This window comes from Chelonoidis abingdonii, chromosome 1 (genome assembly GCF_003597395.2).
Source record: "Chelonoidis abingdonii isolate Lonesome George chromosome 1, CheloAbing_2.0, whole genome shotgun sequence".
NCBI lineage: Eukaryota > Metazoa > Chordata > Testudines > Testudinidae > Chelonoidis > Chelonoidis abingdonii.
The window spans coordinates 203,438,835-203,461,197 of NC_133769.1; the positions used below are offsets into that span (position 1 = coordinate 203,438,835).

At 41.2% G+C, this 22,363-nt stretch overlaps 1 protein-coding gene across 5 annotated transcripts in view; it reads right to left on the minus strand.

Moving 5' to 3' along the window:
* RUNX1 (RUNX family transcription factor 1) overlaps positions 1–22,363 on the minus strand; it is a 203,260-nt gene that overhangs the window by 74,321 nt on the left and 106,576 nt on the right. For all 5 annotated transcript variants that reach the window (XM_032778425.2, XM_075073660.1, XM_032778410.2 and 2 more), the window contains 2 exons: positions 11,626–11,879; positions 5,974–6,130 (listed from right to left, as the gene is read on the minus strand). In XM_032778425.2, the coding sequence (XP_032634316.1) occupies positions 5,974–6,130; positions 11,626–11,879 (411 nt within the window). The remainder of the gene's footprint in view (positions 1–5,973; positions 6,131–11,625; positions 11,880–22,363) is intronic.

Consider the following 22,363-nt stretch of genomic DNA (forward strand, 5'->3'; position numbering starts at 1 on the left):
CTTAGGGTGATATTCATTTTACTCATACAAAGCGTGAATAATCAAACTTAATGCAGGTGAAATATGCAAACAGTAGGAGGCAAAATTTACCCCCTCTAACCCAGACCCAGGGTCTGCATCTGTAGTCCAATATGCTGTGGTGACCACAACCTATGGGCTGGAGTAGTGGCCACAGCCCCTTTACCACTTGCAACAAGTCTTAGGGACACTGGATTGGCACACTCAAAATATCCCAAGGCTCCTCCCCAAGCTACCCTCCAGCACCACTTTCCACATGACACAGGGAAACACACCTTCTTTCAGTCACAACTCCCTGTACCCCCCCCCCCCAGCAGAGTCCCATTCTGTAGCATCAGTGGTGTGCTGGCCCTCCAGGCAGGCATAGCCATTTTGCCACTCCAAGCACGGCGGCACGCCTCAGGGGGTGCTCTGCCGCTTGCCAGCCCCGCGACTGCGCTGGACCTCCCACAGGCGTCCGTGCGGAGGGTCCGCCAGTCCCTGCAGAGGGTCTGCCAGTCCCACGGATCTGTGCCTGCGGATGCTCCACCGGAGCCGCGGGACCAGCGGACCCTCCACAGGCACGCCTGCGGGAGGTCCACCGGAGCCACCTGCCGCCCTCCTGGCAACCAGCAAAGCGCCCCCTGCGGCATGCCGCCCCAAGCACACGCTTGGTGTACTGGGGCCTGGAGCCGGCCCTGCATGCAGGGATGAATTTCACCCTTCAGAAAGTTAGTGATTGAGGATGATACTAACTTGACAGATCCGGAATCAGAAGTCCTTTATTAATACACAGATTGTGAACAACACAAGCAACAGATAGTGCTGGCTTTGTATCCTATTATCGAACCCCTGGACCATCACCTCCTCTGTCTGTCCTGCTGTTTATCACAATGTTGTGTTATACAACAATGTTATTTTTAGACTGCAACTTTTCTTTTTCAAATACACTGATGTTACTTTTCTTCTCTTTTGCTCTGATCAATTCTAATACAGTGAAATCTATATAAGAGGCCATCCTTCTCAGGAAACCTCCTGTTTCAAGAGACTCCCCTCCCCATATTTTAAAATCCCAATTAATTGTTATCCAAGGGTCTGATACAAAACCAACTGAAGTCAATGGGAGTCTTTCCATCAATGTCAACAGGTTTGGATCAGGCCCCAGGTAATTGCTTAAGACGAGTTTTACGGCTTTTTATAATCTGTTGAGTTCCAGTCTGCACTCTGAATACTATTATAATTTTAAATGAATTTAACTTTTAGTAACAGCAAAGTTTAACAAAAATGCCCTTAAATAATATGTCAGAAAATGAAGCTACATGGAATGCATCAAATTCTGCCATTAGAAGGTAAGTCAAAACCAAATGAACTCAGAATCTGGCCCAGTAACTTGTTAGCACATTTCTGTCATCTACATTCCAGTTTAAATTGAGCTTTCTTCCTCAAATTTATGTCTTGAAGAAAGAGACCTAAAACGAATATCTCTGATTATGTTTTGTAATATCCTCCAAGTGTTCTCATATAGGCTAGTGAAGTGAAAACCAGTGGCACAGACTTACATTTTCTTATGTTTCATAGAAATGAAAAATGGCATATTCTTATCTGCCAAATTATTTATGTGGTTCTGACCCTGTCAATTGCTGAATTTTTAAATTTCATTTTTATTTCTTTAAAAAAAACAATTAAAGAAGATCTTGCAATAAAACTAGTTATAATAATCATTAAACTCCAGAAAAATGTTTAAAGGTAAGATTGACAGCTTCTGCAGGTAAACCAAGATACATTCACATCAATTACTAATATATTAACCCATTCAAAGTAGTTTTCACCCAGAAAACAAAAAAAATGTTACCACCTACAAAGCAGACAGTTATTTGGCTAAATGATTCCATGTGGAATCAATGTAGTGTCCACCAGACCTTGAAACTTTCCCTCTCTAAAATAATTATTTCTTTTTAATTTTGGCCAATGAGCTTCCCGTGTGATATCTGGCTTTTTGTGTTAGCTTTATTTCATCATAATAAGCTTTATTAAGATAGCTACATACTTTGCATTGGTACAGAATAATGACATTTGAAAAATGAATGAAGGGAAAATTTGGGAGAAAAAAATTAAGGAAGATGTTTACCAGATTGTCAGGCAGAGAAGTTTAAAGTTTCTCAAGTCTTAAACTACATTGTTCTTTTAGAAATTACTTACTAAGGCCTACAAGCCAGACAGGCAGGTTTTCCCAGTGGCATTCTGAACTGAGGGTGAGGAATAGTAATCCTGGACATCAGCCAATTCCAATGCAAATCTGCTTTGTACTGGAGGGCAAGCCAAGTCTCCTAAATACAACATCCTGGTGTTTCTGAAGATCTGTGATATTCTCACCTTCCTGTGTTGGTATCGAGAAAATCAAGTATTTTTTTTTTAAATAATGAAGATCACATTGCATGCCCAGCAATAGTGATACAGGCCTGTTGCTTCACTATTAAATGTAAAATGAACATCGAAATGTAGCTCAGTTATTTGATTATCTTTCAGTCACTATTTGGCACACACTTGTGCATCAATGTGCACACAGGTCCAGATCCTCAAGTGGAGTAAACTAGTGTAATTCTATTAAAGTCAATGGAGCATTGTCAATTTACATAGATGAGAATCTGACCTATGATCTTAAACAAGGACTCATGAAATAACAGCTATAGTTACCTATATTTACAGTTAATGTCTCACATTCCTTTTACAGCACCGCTGAGGGTCAGAATTAAGGGTAATTGTTAAAATTAGTGAGAATGATTATTTTCTATCCTCTGAAAATGAGAAGTGGATTGTCAACATTTCTGTGAGGTTTTTAACAGTGATGTTTACACCTCCGACGAAAACTGACACATCATAAGAGAAAGTGAGGCATGAACTTGAATTGTCACAGTGTAAAGCCCTTCTTTGTTACATCAGAGTAGTGATTTCAAGTAATTCAAACCACACAAATGGTATCCACAATAACCATAACTGACTCAAGCTTCCAGTGGCAGTTCATGTATAACTGGCATCACATTACCACTGTTAGGAGCTGAATTTACCCAAGCTTAAATATTACACAGCAAACAGAGTTTCACTTGATTTTCCTACACTAAAGAATCAAAAGAAGCAATGTGCTTTGATGCAGCAGCTACCTTAATATTTAGGCTTTATGCACATGCAACAGAACATAACATCAGAAATCATGCACCCAAATGCAAACAAGCCACACCTTTGGAAAACAGTTCAGTGTTGTATGAGTAAACAAAAACATATATTAGTCATTCACTCAAAATTTGAATAGCTAATGGAGTTTATGAGATTAAACCTCCAAGACTGATTAGTAGCATTCAAGGTCCCCATATAACTTTTTTTATCTAAGATATCACAGCAAGCACAGTATTTTTTTTAAATAAAACTTCTAATTGTATGTAAATGATCGTTGTTATTAGCAGCCAAAAGGTATTAGCAAAGTAAATGGTTACAAAAATCTTCCCTACAAGGTTTTTCTTTTGGACAACTAGTGTTCTCCCTCAGCTATCAAATTTTGACCTTGAAAAATCACACAGACCACAGTTGTGATTTCTAGCTTCATTAGCATGGCCAGGAACCAAACTGCAAGTCTATTTTTATTAGCTTCTCAACCACTTTGCCAGCTATTCATTTGAATCTTCAAAATGTTTTCTAAACACTCATCTCTGAATCATAATGCAAATACCATTTACTGAAAAGGTGGAACCTTTAATATAATAAATGAACATGTTTAATGACTGATACATTTATGCATTACAGCATCTCTTATATTTTCAGTAAATGGATATAATTATCCCTGCATTACCCTATTATTATCCTTCCTTAGCATTACTAAGCTACATTTTCAACTGCAGTTTTTCCCCTCTACCAACTGGATTGTGAAGCTGACCCAAACAACTGGCTTTGAATAATATCAGGCTAATGAAGTTACAGGACATTTCAGGTCTGGTTGGATATTTTACACATAAAATGTATTTGCTTTCTGAATGTATGTCTCATCTTTAAATCTGTTCCAGGGGGTATGTTTTTCTCAAATTGTACATGGATTTTATATAAGAAAAAAAATCTACAAAATACGAGTTTCATTTCAAAAGCAAATAAATTCTGCTGTCTATAATTAGCGTAACTTCCTCATCAAAAGACTGATCGCACTCCCACTGTAATTATGAAGCTTTGCAAGGAACAGGAATGGGCCAGCTATGCAATCCTCCTGAAGTATGCTTATAACACCGTTCATGTTTATAGGAGTTATGCACACACATATCAGGAGGAGACTAGGTCACTCAGAGAGTACACAGATGAATAAAAAATGGAGGTGAGGAAGAACAATAAGCCAGAAAGGGCTCTGTCCAGTTCCAAAGAGACAACAGATCTCAAAACAACTAGTAAAATTAACCTACTTGACTGCATCAGATAATGTCAGTTTTCGTTTATAAATTTTACAACACTGAACTATCCTTAACTGACAATATAGTATTTAGTCAGCCAAATCTTATGTTTTGACTTCACATTAGGATAAGAACTTAACAGAAGAACAATATATTTGTAAGCATTTTATGAAAGCATACTGAATATGAAGTATTTTTTAGTGCCTTACCCTAAAACTGGAAGGCCATATTTTCAAATTTTCATCAACTTTTCTCTTATGAGCCTGATCCAGCCATCCTTACTCAGGCAAACAGACCCTATTCACATGAACAGTTCATGGGACTAATTACATGAGTTAGGAGAACAGTGTAAGACGAGTTCATAAAATTATCTCGTTATATAAACATGGCTGTTTACCATTTGGGTTTTCTATGATTATGGGCTTGAACTAAAGCCCACTGAAGTCAATTCCCATTGAAGCAGGCCCTGTATCATCTGTTCATGTATTAATGAATGAACTGTGTGTGTGCTAATACTATAATTTATGGATTTTAGCATCTTTTGGGGGTGGAATTATGTTCTATATCAATTTCAAATCTCAGTTGTTACATATAGCAATGACGCCTTATTATTCTTACTTGGAATTAAAAGTTACCAAAGAGATACAGAGGACCAGATCCTCAGCCAGTGAAGTCTTCCATTCTAGTCTATTCAGGTTCTTATACCATGCTCATCACTGTAGTATCTCAGTGCCCTACATTAATCAATGTAACTAACATCTGCCATGTCTCCTCCTCTACCCAGTGGGATAAGTGTGTGCAGTGGAGTGTTTTGTGGCGGAATTTATATGTAAAATATATATGTAAAAAACCTGTATGGATACCCCTCCCCCCACATACATATACACACATGTTGCTATATGGTTAAAGTCAGAGAAAGCAAGATCAAGGAAGCGCATGTTGCACTTGGAGCAGAAGATGGGGAAGGTCTGGAATGGTTCTGAGCGAGCTCATTCCACAGCCTGGGGGGAAGGACCCTGCACCCTCCCCCCGCCCCCCACACACACCCAGAACATTGACTCCTGCACAAACAAGTTTTATCCTTACCATAGAAAGATTTATTGTCCCTTAGGAGTGGAGTTATCAACCATTGTTTTGGACAATAGAGTCATGTTGATTTACATTAGCTGAAGCTGTGGCCCTTTTCACAAATTAATATAATCTGAAGTAGGGGCTATGTTCAGCCCTTAGTTACACCAATGAAATCATCTTGATTTCAGTGAAGCTGATGAGCTTGCACCATGTAACTAAGGGCACAATCAGGATAGTCTTTTGGATATGTTTTTAAACAAGAACACTGCTAGGAAGTGTAGGGCATAATGAGGATTGCCTTATGTAAAACAATAAAAATGTGTGCTCAGTTTCTGTACTGTGAGAGTCTGCACAAGCCAGATCTTGCAGGATTTTCCAGTGCCGAAGTTGGACAAATCTTGTGTTCAAATTGTCCCTAAGTAATTGAAACTTGACTCAAGTAGTAAACATAGTCAAAATATAGCTGTGAGCAAATACGTACCTCTTCCACTTCTACCCACAAATCTAAGGTCATTGAACCTTGCTGCTTGGTTTTTCATGGCAGCTGTGGCATTTCTGAGCTCTGCAGAGTAGTTTTCATCATTTCCAGCCATTACTGTGACCAGTGTCCCATCAGGGACATCACCTAAGGCCACCACCTGAAAGATTAAATAGAAGAATCCTCAGTCATCGTAAGTTAAATGTATCAGTAAATAACCTGATGAAAAGGGGAAAAGCAACAATTTATATAAACTAAAAAGCTACTTGGAATAAATAAGATATATTTCCAAATGTAGCTTACAGAGCCAGATACAAATATGTGTAACTATATATGTCTAAACCACCTAAATGCACATAAATATGTACAATACACATAACATGCATACATTTATATTTACTAATACACAAATAAATCAAAACTCAAAACAACAGGGCCTGATTCTGATCTCAATTACATCAGAGTAGGACCGGAATAACTCCAGCAAAGTCAATAGAATTACACTGGTATAAAATTAGTGCAAGAGCAAAACCAGGTCTATTGTCTCTTGGACATAACAGAATTGATTCCACACAGTGTCAATCCAGTTTTGTGCCATGTAATTTCATTGATTTCAATGCTGATAAACCAGTGCAAAGCTGTGGGAAATCAGATCCAAAATATACATTTGATCACTGTTCACAAAACCATTTCTTTTTTCCTTTTAGAAACAAGAAAGCAAGTTAATGAAATTAGAATGGTCCCAAACCTTTGTTAAAATTGTAATGTGAACTGATAAAACCCAAAACATTTAAATTGAAGGCTTAAGCTCTGTCACTAATGTTTCCATTGTGTTTCAGCAGTGCCAATATCTACAAAATATCACCTAATATTTAAGAACATACATGATTCTACATTTCTGACACAATGTGCTACATGACATTTAGATTTCTAGCTTCAACTTTCCTGATTTCTCTCAACTGTGTCACAGTGCTCATGTTCATTAACCATTTTAGTATTTAATTTCATCTTAAACTCTTGTGCAAGACCCAGTTCTGACCACGCTTAGACCAGTTGTACATCAGTGAAATAATAAAATAAAATAAAATGATAATAATAAAATCTAGCCCTTTTTAGTTTCCTCTTTTATAGATTTTAAGGGGAAGTAAGTAGTCCTGCTTCATGTCCTCAGAGGTACTGCTTGATTTTTTCTCTTCCTCTTAGCATTTTCTAGTTCATGTTCATGTAGTTCAAATGTCTCATTAATTTTCACAACCCATTTTATGTGTTTCTCTCACATCACACTGATATTTCTAAACAGGTCCACAGGTCCTATACCTATTCCCTTTATTATACTTATTTCTTACTCATAATAATTCCCATACCATTTCAAAAGTCTCTGATCTCCCCTTCCCTTACATAGGCTACACTCTGCACCTTAATGTTCTCCGATGTGTTCTAAACAGACTATAACCCTTATTCTTGATTCCACATATGGAGTTGTGCTTATTGTGTTGAAATTCCTTCTTTGTGCATATATTTCTACTTCCTCTTCCCCAGCCCTCTTCAGCAGCCCATGCTTTAGTTTTTTGTTCTCATCTGTACATAAATGCTGTATTATCACCACTATGTATTTCAAATCCTCCTGTTCTTGGCATGCAATGTTTTCTCTCTCCAGACTATTGTGTGATGTGGCAATTTGGCTCGCAAAATCCATAATCATGAACCACAATCATGATGTGCTTACCAAGTTTTTTTTATTTAAAGCCTGTCATAAAATAATTATTCTACATTTATTAAAGACTTCAGGTATAAGGAAGATCATCTAGGAAAACCCTGTTTTACATGAGTGAGTATTTGTGTGATGATTTAAGGAATTTTGAATGCGTATATTAAGTGGAGAACAAACCTTCATGAATTACTGAGATAATGCCCTTAAATTGAAAAAGAATATGTTTAAAATTCACCATATTTACAATTCACCAAAGACAACTTCTATGATAAGCTATTTGAAGAAACTGCTATAAAAATAATATAAAAACATGCGTGCGTACACACAAGAAAAAAGAAAAACTGGAATGAAAAGTCATAAACGATAGGCACTGACGAAATACAAACATTTACATTACAAAACAGACTAAACAAATAAGTAGGAACTTGCTGACTGGAGATATCTAGTATTTTATTTTACTGTTCAGCTTTTAAAAATATATCTTCAGAGAGCTGGGCAGAATATCAGCAAACCCATGCCACAGCCATCTAAACCTCCCAATCTTGGTCCATCAACAAACAAAATTGGTCTTTTTAAATTAGGATTCAGATGATTTCCTAGTATGTTGAATAATTAACCTATATTACAATTTGTTATTAAACTTCATCAATCATTGCAATTTACAATATTTAAATTCCTTATAACTTTCCTTTATTTTGAAAGAAAATCCTCGATGTTTTTGGTTTAAAATGGAATTCTGATTCTAAAGACTATATGCAATAAGTTATTTTTAAAAAAATCTATTTTATTTCATTGTGTGGAATGTAAGAACAGTGTATCAATCTGTAGAAATCTCTTGGTTTGTATGAATATTACCAAGTACCCTAAAAATCCCACTCCTATATTTGAGCATAGGATCTTGATGATTTGAACCGAACTCTGTGCAACTAGGTATTATGTGTTACCCAGTTTTCGCACGATATAGATTATTTTCAAGTGGATCGGAACACTTTCAAAAGGGACGATTTGGAAAACACACAGTAATCTTTACAATCAGATTGCGTTTGTTTTTTTAATCAGTCAAATAGGTCTCATTTCATTCCCCTGCAGTTCCCACTAGCCGGGGAGTTTTAGTGACGGTGAGCAGGGAGTGGAGTTGCAGAGCTAGTCAAAAAGCAGGTGGACACATACCATAGGATTTCAGAGGTTCACCAGGAAACGCTGTACCTTTGCTTGTATGTGTGTGTGGTTTAATGCTAGAAATGAATAATTTTGCCAGGTTAGAGCGTTTGACTCCCCTACTTTGCTCATAAATGTAGCAGGGGGGTAGTTATTTAAAACACAACGCGCGAGTTCCTAACAGAAAAGAAGCTGAGGGTAGGTTACCCCATCAATCTACCCTCCCTTCCCCGCCTCCAAGCCTGGCGGTTCACCTGGCTGAGCTCTCTCTCCATTCAAACATCTCATTACAAACGATCCGCTCAGAAACAGGAGCGCGGAACTGAGCCCTTTTAGCTGCTGAGCTGTCAGCTCTAGAAAGGACCAGACAGCAAAATTTCGGAGGCACTAGGGGAGAAAAGGTGGCTGAGTGGAAATACTATGCGCTCAGTCTACGTTTAGAAGGAGCGGGGCAGGCGTTGGGTATGAATCACATTATTGATTCATTCGCCTTCTAATACAGGGTAAGAGAAAAAGGTTTCAAACACGCCACGCTGGGCAGCCTGTGCCGAGGAGGGCATTGAAATAGGAGTGAATTCAAAAGTATCAGCCAGATTTCGAGACTTCGCTTCTCTAGCTCCCTTAGGGACCCAGAGGGGTTTTTTTTTTCAGTCTATTTTAAAGCAATAACTTTGCCTTGTAGTGTTATAGCGTCCCAGCTACTTAACTGCAGTTGTGTACAGGTTAGTATGGTTAATGGTATAAAAATTCATCAAAGTGCGTGAAGGGGGATTTGGTTTTCGGAACTGATCATTCCGACTTGATCTTCCTTTCTCCCACCTCTCCCCTCTCTTCCTAAACAAAACCTTTGGGAAGCAAAATAAACACTTGTGCTTATCCTAAAAGCCCTGTTCTGATACGTATTAAAGCTTTAAGAGCTCAACTGATTACCCCACATGATCAGTGGATACTGCTCTGATCTGGTTTGGCAGCGGTGAACTTGGTGGAAAGAAGCCTGTCCCGTGTGAAAGGAACAGGCTAATTCAAACTGTCCTACCCCCGATCTTAAATGTAACCATTAAAGGCTTTAGGGAGTAAAGGGGACTCATCCTTGGGGACAATTAAAAACGTTTGGTTGTTTTTTTCATGGTTGGAGACATATACATCAATGGGAGGGAGTTCAGCATTATAAACAATTTTTTTTATAGGCCAAAGTCTTTAAAAAAACAAAACGGGCAAGGGGGACTGAGTACTTGAATCCAAATAAGAGGCACTCGGACCATATAGACAAGAAAAGCTGTAGCAATTATATTCTAAATGTAAAAGCAGCAGAGAATTCTAAATGTAATCTACATTATTTACTCTTCTTGATTGTAAAAGACACACTGTACTGATTATCCAGGGAGGCAGACACAAAACTTTACCTCGATTTCAGCATATAGAACAAGCATATCTCTTAGATGGGTCCTGCTAAAGTTTTACACGTATGGGTTTTTGTTTCTTTGTTTTTGTTTTAAGAAAAAGGTCATACGTTTTCAGACAGGCTGGTAAGTGCACTACAGTAACTCCAAGTACGAATAAAATCAAAAGAGAAAAAGAGCTTTTAAACTTCTCTCTCTTCTCGGTTAATTTTAAACCACCACCCTCGGTGGAAAGTTGATGGTCTATGAAACCGCGAGATCATGCATCCTTTTTGTGCAAGAACTGCAGCATTCATAAATAAGTGGCCTTACGCGAGTGTTTCGAACTCCCATCAGAAGTTTTAGTGACTTCCATCAGAAGAAAAACCAGCACCTTTCATAGATGGAGCTGCCAAAGGTGGGCTTGAGTTAAAAAATAATCTGGAAAAACACTGATATATTTAACAACAAACGAATTATTTTCTAACTCGCTATTTGCTCAGAATAAACCGCTGCCTAAGCAAGGTACCAAAATAAAAAAGAGCTGACTTTTAAAAGGGGTGAGCACCTGCTACTCTACACAAATGGAGGCTTAGCACCTCTTAGTTTCCATTATTTAGGCGTCTTCAACACAGTGTAAGTGCGAAACTTTACACAGAACTTTGAACACTGTGGCCTGTAATACTTCATGGTTTTACAGACATATTAATCAAGAAGTACCCCAAACTGCGATGCTTTAAATGTGCCCTGTTCCCATTGTCGCGGGTTATTTCTATGTACAAAACACACTACCGTCCAGAAAGGGTCATTTTAGGCTATTGATACTTGTATCCACCCTGTGATTGATTGTGTTGCATCCTGTTACACAAGGTATGGAGACACACTCAGCTCCTTGTTCTTTGCTGTTTATAGAACCACTCCTTAATGGTATGTTTATGAATTATATGAGATGAAGAGACAGACCGGTTGGAGAGAGAGTCTCCAAAGCTAGTGTTCTGCCCCCACGCTTCTCTTCTCCCAGCTCTACAAAAAGTAACTCATGTTAGCAAATCAATAAACTAATACTGTTAAATAGGCGGGCCCGCTATACTCACCAGTGCACCCACATTGCATAAGGGGCAACACAGTGAATTCGGATACACAAAGCCGGTCCTTATAGCAACTCCGGCCTCCTTATGTGGGACTACGCCTAAAATACATCTCTAAACTCCACGAGCCCCACTAAAAGGGGGCCAGATTAACAGCCCCGCTCCGGGAAGGAGTTACATGAGATGCACGCTGCATTTCTAGTCTGACCGTGTGCATACCACAGGAGTTTGTATATTGTCCCGATTTCCCCCCGGCTCCCACTGATTCCCCCCCTCCGGTTTAATGCCTCCCTCAGAGAAGTGTTGAAAGGCCAAATACCTTGAAAGCAATCGGCAGCGTCTTGTTGCACCTCCAGTGCGTTGGGAGCACTGAGCAGAGGAAGTTGGGGCTGTCGGTGCGGACCAGTTCCCCGGGGTGATCCGCTAGCACCTCCACCATGCTGCGGTCTGCAGTTCTCAGCTTCCCCACCAGGGCGCCGCTGTTCTCCTGGCCGGCCAGCGGGAGCGCCTCGCTCATCTTCCCCGGACTCAGAGTGGTGGAGGGCGGCGTGAAGCGGCGGCTGGTGCTGGTATCTACGGGGATACGCATCACAACAAGCCTGTTGAGTGAAAAATCTCCCAAGAGTTCTTACAAAGCAGCGACACGAGTGTAACTCTTCAGCGATCAGCCCTCTGGAGACCAACATAAACGGATACAGGCTTAGCACTGGGGAGGGGGGGAGGGTATCGTTTCTATGCCTGGCTCCAAAGTTAATTTTTCTGAACAGTCTGAGGCAGCGAATAAACTGAGCTTTAACTCTTTGGCGTCCTCGGCCTGCGAAACAGAAGAGTTATTCCAATAATCGAAACAATCTTCCGCACGGGAGTGTACTGTGAAGGCTGCACAGTTAGTCTTTGGCTGGTACAAGAGTTATTAGAGGCAAAGCTCCCTCCAAAAATCCCGCACACCGAGGAAATGTTAGGCAGGGGAAAGCTAAGACATACGTTCAGACACTCAAGCAAAACCTGGGGCTTCCCAGAAGTTAATTCCCTATCAGTTTCTTCCAGGTGATTTTTCTAAAGTCCCAATAGAATACAAAATACATCAGTGTCTTCCATAGACAACAGCCGCTCTCTAAAATGGCGAAAATCGGCTTCAGTCTTCAAAGAGTACAATGCGCGAGCTACGATTGTCAAAGGTCAGCTGACTATAGCAATGTATATATACACAGACACACACATACTGTACTTCATCAAATATTTACAGTATAATCTGTAGAGAATTTAAACACAATAGAAATCCATTAATGGTCTCGGCAGGGTTTTTTTTTTAAGTAGCCTTGAAAATCAGCTCCAGTAGTTCGACTTGCGTTGCTCTAGAAGTACTCGTGTCATGATCTGTCAGTAATTTTGAAAAAATGTTCAGTGCATGGAATTCAATATAGATATAAATGCCTTTGGTACAAATTCTCTCCTAAGTCTTAGAAAGGTCGCAGCCGATCTCAAGCTCTGAGGCTAAAAAGTCCACACATGAAAACGTGGGTTTGGGGATGTTGGTCAAATTGTGGGTTCTCTCTGTGGTTTGGTGTGTGCAACAGCTCTCTTGCGCTCTCTCGCTCTCTCTCTCACACACACACTCTTCAGAAGTCAACTAACAATCTGCAGCAGTTTGGTGAGTCACTGCCAACTTTTTTTTTTTCTTGCAATCTCTGAGACAATCTTCCTCTAATTCGGCCACAGCAGCCAGCTGCTTGACAATATTTTAACCACAGCAGGTGGAACTCTGCTTTCGGAGACACGCTTTTTTCTCTTTTCGCCTCAACGAGATCGATACTGAAAGCTGGCAACCAAAAACTAATGCCTGCTTGCAAAGGACTGCGAGCGTCCCTTCCGAAAAGAAAGAGGAGCTGAAGCGCGCACACACACACACACACACAAAGAAAACAATGACAAAAGTTCACAGACGCGGTAGAAATTAAAATATCCAGCCCAGGAGATAGCTCTGAAAAAAGCCCATTTCCAAAGCTGAGACAGCTTGAAAGTCTTCACGTGATCACAGGAATCAAAGGGAAAGCGTCTTCATGGCTGCCTACTGAACACAGGCTACCCAGCTTTATGGCCTTCTGTGAGGAGCTGTTTGTTTGCTCATGCTGATCTGGAAAGCCTGGTCCTCCCACCTTCCTTGCGCCCTTCTGGCTCTATGAATGGAGATTGACTGGAAATGAATTTGCTTTTACTGTAAGAGTGCGGAGGAATGTCATTCCCTCAGCTCTTTTGCATATGAGGAGGACGCCGGCCAATCAGATCCCTTTCCGGTATCGGCCAGGGCGCGGCTCCAGTCCTGGAGCTCCTGGAATTGGCCCGGGCGCTGCCACCGGAGCTACTGTAAAGACCCCAAGCGTCAATGGGATGCCGCGGCCACCACAACACACACACAGAGGCAGAGACCATGTGCGGCTGCTGGTGCTCCTCAGACCCCCACCGCAAACACCGGCTGCTGGGGCAGCGGCAGTAGCCCTGTGCGCAATGCACTCAGCTCCCTAACTGTGGTTTGCTAATGCTAAAGGATATTGTATGAAGTGACACCAGCACCAAGAATGGCAGCTGACAAGCAACCCCCTAGCCTAAGCCAGCCCTTCAGAATCCTCCCCTCCCCAGGGTTTCACTGCAGTTTTATCTGAAAAGGCCACCTCTACTAGGCAATGGATGATTGGTGTGTTCCTGGGATGTCGATTAGGGCAGGGTTAACTGTACCTAATCAGTCTTGCGTTGAAAAATTACTCTCCCAGGCACCAAATATAATCACTTGAACTTTAGCACGACTGACTATATTGAAATGTGTAATGATATTTGCACCCACTTGCTCCAAAATACACAGTCTGGACAAACACAATTTTGCAAGGCTATGCCGCCCTCTGCCACCCCTACTTTAATCTGTCACTTCTTCCTCCCTCCCTCCCTCTACGGGTCCTTTCAGGTTTATACAATTTCAATGTCCTCCATACTCCTGAGCTTTTAACATGTGCACAACAGAAGCTGGTCCAATAAAAGGTATTACCTCACCCACCTTGTCTCTCTAGAATCTCTTTCATAGGGGAGGCCAGGACAATTGCAGTCTTTGGCAAATGGCCACTATAGATATGGCTGCAAATCACGTTTTAAAAAGGCATAAATCATGCTATTTCAGTCACAAAATATTCAGCCAGCAAGGGGTTATGGCAATTCAGGGGTGAATGGCACTACCTATGTTCCCCACCATGCCCTCCTGCTGTTACACAGTCCCAGAGATAAATGAGGTTTGAGTAACATTGTGGGCCCAGCAAACTATAGCTTGCACAAGCATTCACTTCCTTTTTTTTCTTTTTTTTTTTAACCACAGCAGAGTTTGTTCCAACTGTCCTTTCACCTGGCCTGCTTAGGATCTCCTATCACTCCTGAGAGCCCAGTGACTCCCCCAGTCTAGCAACAGCTAGGGGCCCCTACCCTGCCTCTCAAAACTACTATTATAGTCCCCTTTTGCCTCTCCCTCTCAGGATCTGCCCCTGCATGACCACTCTGGTAGTGCCATCGTCACAGCTCAAGTCATAGACCCAGCCAAAAAATACAGTTTCCTCTGCATCACTATGGTGGGGTTGGTGATCCAGTCACTTCTAAAACACAGCTCTCCAATTTTCAAACAGGGAGCACAGCACTGGCCACCCTGCATCCAGGGTATTTTCCTTTACAAGTCCTGCTTATTTTAGGACATGAAGGTAAGCAATGCTGTTAGACTGCCCATAGTCAAAATGGAAGTAGTGGGATTTCTGTTCATAGCATTTCACTCTGGACATTGATGGCATGGGTTTAGTTTGTTTTTTCTTCTGTTTTCTTTTTTTTTTTTTAAGCTGTTGCCCTTTGCCAAATACAAATCACTCCTGGCAGAGGATGCTGCAAAGCCCTGGCTGCCCTCCCTCATGACTATGTCCTGGCTAGCCTTGCCCCCCTGAAATTTCACACTCTTGTGAGCTAAATAAAACAGGGGTTACCAAGGCTGGCTTCTGCTGGTGCTTTTTCTACACTAGTGCTCCTCCTGCTGATAGGGCTGGGGGAGCTGAATTGGTAGCAAAGATGTGACATTTTGTGGGGGAAAATGCCAAGTATAGACAAGGCCAACATGAGCTAACACTTGGCAGAAACTGTTTGGCCCATACCCTCCTTGCCACCACCAGCATTTAAACAAGCCGTGCCCTAAAACTGTGCTAATCATTTAATGAAATTACATCTCTGGGCCATGCCAGAGCCAGCACTCCTTTGAGATAACAACCCTTCCTCTGCCTCCTTATCCTTCCCAGGAGATACCCCACTGGCCTTAGAGGCCACAAAGTTGTCCTCTGCTTCTTCCCTGAAGCTGCTCCTTTCCCCTCCACCCCCGTCTTTCTCTGTGTCACATCAAGGGCTATTTCCTTACCCTCCACCCCACGCCTGGCCTCAGCTGCAAGGGAGGGCCCAGCAGTTGCTCCCATACACAGGGATATATGCGGTATGGTGCAGGGGAGACTGCAGTTCAGAACAGGGATGAGGGCGAGCAGAAACAGCTGGTCCCCCAATGGCTGAGGGGAAGTGGGGGAGCAGGCACGTTCGTTAATACAAACCATTGCTAAAAGCTGTACTGTGGTAACGGGAGGGACAGGCCCTGCCTTTAACAGCAAAGAGGAAGCGAGCTGGAGGCTTGTGCCTTGAGTCTCTGAGCTGCCTACGGTTTATTGCGCAATGTGGGAGGAGGGAGCGGGGAACCACCAAGCCAACCCCCTAATACAAAAGCAAACAGCAAATAAACCCCAAGGAAGGGGGTGGCGCTGCACCGCCTCCCCCCGGCAGCAATGCGGAGCCGACAGTAGAGGGGGCCAGCAGCCTTTTTTCCTCAGCATTCTCCTGCAAAGCCGCAGGGCGCAGGCGGGGAACGAGCCCGGCTCTCCTTTGCCCTGTGCTATGGGACAAGCTGGCTCCGCATGTACAGGGAGCCGCAGCAGCTCAGCCCGCTCTGGTGCAAAACATGCCGGAGCTAGGCCAGGTCTTTCCCCACAGCTTCGCACGGGCTACACACACCCACAGAAAGGCTGCCCGAGACACACACAGCACCCTCTCCCCAGAGAAAGGCTGCCCGAGAGCAGATCCCGAGCAGAATAAAGGAGCCCGGGTGATGAACGCTGCCATGTATCTAGCGCTCGGCTGAGCCAGGCTCTGGGCGAAATGCCTCTTTCCCCAGTTCACATCTGCAAAGTGTGGCACTGCTGAGCGGGTAACTGGTAAAGCGCGATCCTCGCCTGGCGGCTCAGCTAGCCAGGGTGGGGGCCATTGCTGCGAGGGGTTCACTAGTTCCCCCCTCCAGCCCTAACAAGCCGGGAACCAGGGACAGGATCAGGTGGCGGCGCAAAACTGTTTGATCCCGGAGCACACAACTAAGAGCTCAGGGGTTCAACTCGCAGGACGCGTCCCTGGCAGCGCCCGCTCTGGGGGCGAGAAGACGTGGCTGGAAGAGGAACAACCGTGTTAGGCGTGTTTAGCCGCTCTCACAACCCCCCATTAGTCGTGTCCCCTGCGGCCAGCACCGCCAGGGCGATCTCGTTCCGCGCTGTCATTCCCTGCGCCAGCCAAGCCTGGGCTGCGCAAGAAGCGCAGGGCAACACACCCGTTCCCCACGTGAAAGCAGCTGTTATGATGGCGTGTGCCACCCAAGTTACAGAAAGGGGCACATTCCACACTCCGCACCCCGCCGGCTCAATCGCCAGCCGCTGTCCAGCTCGCAGTGCCCTTCTGTTCATGACAGAAGAGGGAAAAGTTCAACCGGGCTAACACTTCCCATTCAAACACAACCAGAGCCCAGGCGAGGAGCTTTACAAGGCTGGTGCTAGGAATATAATTTTTTTTTTAGCAAAAGGAAAAGCACTAAAGTTGCGCCGGATCTTGTTTACACAAAATGAAGCTAACATGGATTATTTCTCAGTGTAATTCTCCCAGAGACGTGAAATTCATGTCCTTTCTTAGCATGTTTGGGGGGGGGGGTTAATTCCTAATATGCCGCCTGTTTGGTTAGCCAATAATCCTCTGCAGAAGGCTTCCGATGGGTATTTAATTCAACAGAGATGAGCACAGCCTGTTATCTTTCAAATTCACTAGACATTTGTTTTAAATTTGCTCCGTTGTTGCATGTAGGAACATTCTCACACTTCATATTTTCATGATCCGGCTTCTTGTATACTGCACGGTGTCTCCCAGAAGCTGCATTTCCCCTTTACTGGGAGCTAAACGTTATTGGAAAGCAGAAGCTGCATACTCTCCCCGCGTTGCAAACACACTACCACCACATTTACGACGCGTCCTGAGCGGTATCTCCCGTTCCCTAACGAAAAGTTTCTTATCCATCATACAGACGCAGTTCTTTCTATACAAGGGAACAACTTTTTCATTTTAGAATGGCTTTTCGTCTCTCTATAGTTTCCAGTTTTTTTAGTAACATATATAGGTGATGCAATTTTAGTATTTCCCCCAGAACTAACAGGGTAGGATCTTGATAGGTGTTCGAAATGTGTTTACAACACAGTATCTTCACAGAACTTTCAGTGCCAAATATAAAATATATTCTTAAATAACAAAATGAATGAAGGATACATGGGTTACTAAATATACTTATTAAGCAATAATAAGGTCGAGGATTTAATCAAAAAGCTATTTAAAACCTCATCATTTAACAAGAACAGGTTTTGTGTGTTTTTTTTTAATTCTGCCACTTGTAGTATTAAATCATTGCAGTGAACTGTTCACTGTTCAACTTTCCCTTGTGCTAAATTATCTCAAGCCTAAATTACTTCTGATCTATTTCATTATAATTTCAGGAGCAATTAAAAAGGTAAGTGGGGATTTATAAAATACTATGTTTATTATATATGGGGTATATTAGTGGTGGAGAACTTTTTTATAGACACTGAATAGATAAGGAGAATAATTTCAGTGATGTAACATCTGCATATTTGTACAATACACACACCTACAGAATTCGATTGTTTTTTTGGATCAGATAGGATTCTTCAGTTTTAGTCAGGTGGTTGAGAGACATTTTAGTTTTAAAATTCATTAGTATACTGAGCTGAATTTCACTCATTAGTGATCCTTTCTTAATCTGAATTAGTCGGTTGAAATGGAAATGAAATAGAAACACAAAGGAAAATGGAAACACAAAATTTCCATGTTTAATAGAAGACATGGGAAATATTTCATCCTTTTAACCCTGCACCAATTAGCTGGCATTATCCATGTTGAAAAGAAATGTATTACTAACCCAAGAGTAATAATAAAGCATTTTTAATAGTTTGAAGCCAGGCTTTATATTAAAATAAGCTGTAACAAGGAGTCATATAAGACTGGAGTCGATGTGGTAAATACTATGATGGAGATAATTCATAAAGTTAAACTTGAATGTTGTATATTACATGTCTATCAGGGTTAAGGCAGTAGTAAGAATGTTTTAATCTTTTGGTTAATTTAATTTATCATCTTCGATTTTACTGATCTGTGCATGATGAACAGAGAAATATAATTTGAATCTACTGTATGGTGAAAATCTCTGGATGGACTCATTCTCTGTAAATACTCTGAAATAATAGAAGTTAATGAAATAAACAGGCTGAATGAATAAAATGACAGTTAGTAGTGAAATGATGGTTGTTATATATGAATGTAAATTATACATATATTAAGCAACATTTTTTGCTAAGATAATCTTTCTTAGTGTTCCAAAGGCTAAGAATTGTCATAAGATATTGTGAAGGTTACGCGTAAGAATCAGTTCAGAGCAGAAGTCACAACTTGTATTTTATTGATTAACAGTTAGCATACTGCACTGCTTATATTTGTATTTTAATATCAGTTTATTACAGCTGTAAACAAACCACATATGACTCTCTAGCTACTATGGGTTGTTTCTGTCATACAGGATTGCTAGACCACAAAGCACTGAGCTTTTTAAACTAATGCAGTTAAGCAAAAGCTTTGGAAATATGAGAAAGCAGATTTAGGAATGAATTTTAAACAATATAAATTGCTCAGGGAAAACTGAGCATGAATGCAATGCAAGTTACAGCTACTGCATGCAAATAGTCTAAGGGCAAACATGAAGAAAAATATACTTGTTCTGAATTGCTTAAATGCTTGTGTTTTTGAGCATATTTTACAGAGGAAAAGGAGCAAGGAAAAATATTGAGAAAAGAAAAAAGATGTAGACCTTAACAGAATTGGCCCATATAAAATAAAAGTACAATCTATCAAAAAAAAAAAAAAAAAAGGCTCAAGTCCCCAATCCTGCAAACACTTACACACCTGTGTAACTTTACTCTGGGGAGTGGTCCCTGTGAAATTAATGGGACTGCTCATATGAATAAAATTATACACATGCCTAATTGTTTGAAGGATTGGGGCCTAAAATAGAACTATTCTCTGGGTCAGCTATTGTCTGAATTGTTTAGCTTGTCTGTTAAGGTCCTGGTGCCAAAAACTTTTAATTGTGTGAGAAATCTTTGCTTCTACATGTGATATATTGAAGGACTGCTCATGTGAATAAAGATTTGTAGGATCAGGCCTTTACAACTGATCCTGCAAACACCTAATGCTAGGAATAGCAATTGTTATCATAAGTAGTCTGATTGAATTGGCTAAAAACAACTACTCTGTTATTTAACATATTAAAATATTTTTGTGCTGCTTGCCTTTGAGTTTTATGATTAAAAACAGCATTGAGAAAAGCAGTATTCTATAGTTATAGCCATATAATCCTCACTATATCCCACAATGGCCTTGTGTATACATTGAAATATATATATTTAATCAAAGTAAGTTAATGTGCAGGAGAGGCCATTGAGACAAAATGGGATGAGAGGTCTCCAATATGTGGAAGACATTTCCCTCTATATATTTAATTGGACTGGCTGGTGCTTATCCATTGTTATGCCTGGATTTTGGCTTGGAAGAAGGTAACTTGGCTGCAATTCAATCCAGGTAGGCTGAGGTTGTGTAGGTATGTTGGGGGCCAACTAGAGAAATGGCACAGTTGATATGAACTCTGGACATCTGCCTACCTTTTGTTGGTCAGGTTTGCAGCAAAGGGAATATTATTATTGAATCCCCAACCATTTTTCAATACAAAAGTACCAGCAGCGGCCAAAAGCACATTGACGCTATGCCCAGCTCATGAGACAGCTCATGGTGTCCAATTCCTCTTTTCTCCAGGGAGGAGGCAAAGGTGTAGTAATTTGCTGCTGGTCTACACCAGCAGTCAATTATGGATACTCCTCAATGGTGGCTCAACTTTTCTGGCAGGTTTGTCAGGGGTCAAAGCCGAGGTTCTGCTCATTCCTGGCCGCTTCCTGCTCACCTGCTTCAGAGTGTGTGAGAATAACTGGGTGTCCAGTCCATGCGGACACCAGCATGCCCCGATCCAAGATCTGCATAGCTCAGGCAGGGGCATAGGACATTCTTACTCCTCTCTAGTCAACTGCACATGGATGTAGCTCAAGTCACAAACTGGCCCTATATATACTATAAACTTTTTGTATACAGGATATTTTTACTTTGTGTGCTACACTGATGTCCATAAACTGGCATGCTGCAGTGAAGGATTGGTCAAAGTTTCCATCGCAAAGCCATCCTTCTGCAGTTTCTAATTTGTGCATTCCATATTGTGTTGGCTAGAAATTTGAAATGCAGGTTAGATGCAACTTTAAAAAAATAAAGTTGGTTACTCAAGGCAATGCTGTAGACTAAGCCAAGAAGTGCTGTTTTGAAATGCATAAATAGAGGTATCCCACCAAGGAGGCAACAATTCCCCCTTTCTCAGCACTCAAATCACAGCAGGAGCAATGCAGTTAGTTCTGGGCATCATACTATTGGCTATATATCAGTAAATGAGGCAGATTCCAGAGAAGGGAACTACAGCGATTAAAGGTCTGGAAAGAACTACCTATAAGGAAAGATTAAAGGAATAAAATATCTCCATATATTTCAGGTAAAAAAGAAAGCCAAAGGGGACAGTGTGACTGAGGTTTACAAGTACATAAAAGGGTACTATAAAAAGGAAGGGGAGGAACTGTTTTCATTAGTTTAAAAATGATAAGACAAGAAATAACAGATGCAAACTGAAGGAAAATAAGGTCAGCTTTAATACCAGGGGCAATTCTGATCATAAGATCAAATCGACAGTGGAATATGCTGCAACATCACTTGAACTTTTCAAGTCACAGCTGAGAAGTATCTTTACAGACAAAATTTAGTGGTGCCAAAAAAAGCAGTGATGCAAGATGACTTGGAAGCCCTAATGATTTTAAGCCAATTTACAGATGCTCTAAAAATGAGCTTATACAAATACTCTCTGGTTTCTGATGATTTCTTTCTTTGCACAGAAATAAATAAATAAATATAATAAAGGATTGAATTAAGAATTTCCCTTTAATATTATAACGTTGTAGCTAATCTGAGAGTAGAAGCCCAGTTACTTGAGATACATAGGATTGTGGGGTGTAGAGAGCATGGAAGTGAGTGAATCTGAATAATTACTACTGTGTATGTGTAGCAACTGGTTTTGAAGACTTAAATGGGGAGTGCATACCATTATATTGTGAGTTACATGTCTCTGTTAGTATAGATAACATCTTTCACACCTAGTGATTTCAGTGGCACCTTTCTATACTAAGGTTTACATAATATCAACCTACACGGGTTCATTGTAAGGTTTAGGCTTTTGATGGGGTTTCATATACTGTGGTTGCAAGGAGAGAGTGAATTGCTTTCTCCCCTTTCTTTCTCCCTCCACATCTGGAACATTGGTTCTAGGGTGAGGAGACAAGGGAATACTGGCAGCTCCTTCACTTAGCTGCCCATAGCAGAAAACGCTCCTCAGTGAATTTGCTTAGCATTTTCAATACTGTTTCACAAGTGAGCATCATGGAAATTGATTGTGCTTTGTGATCTTCCTGGAGTTCAAGGAGAGTGTGGATAAGACACACAGTGACAAGCGATTGCATCATGAGCCTCAGCTTTAATTTTATTGACTG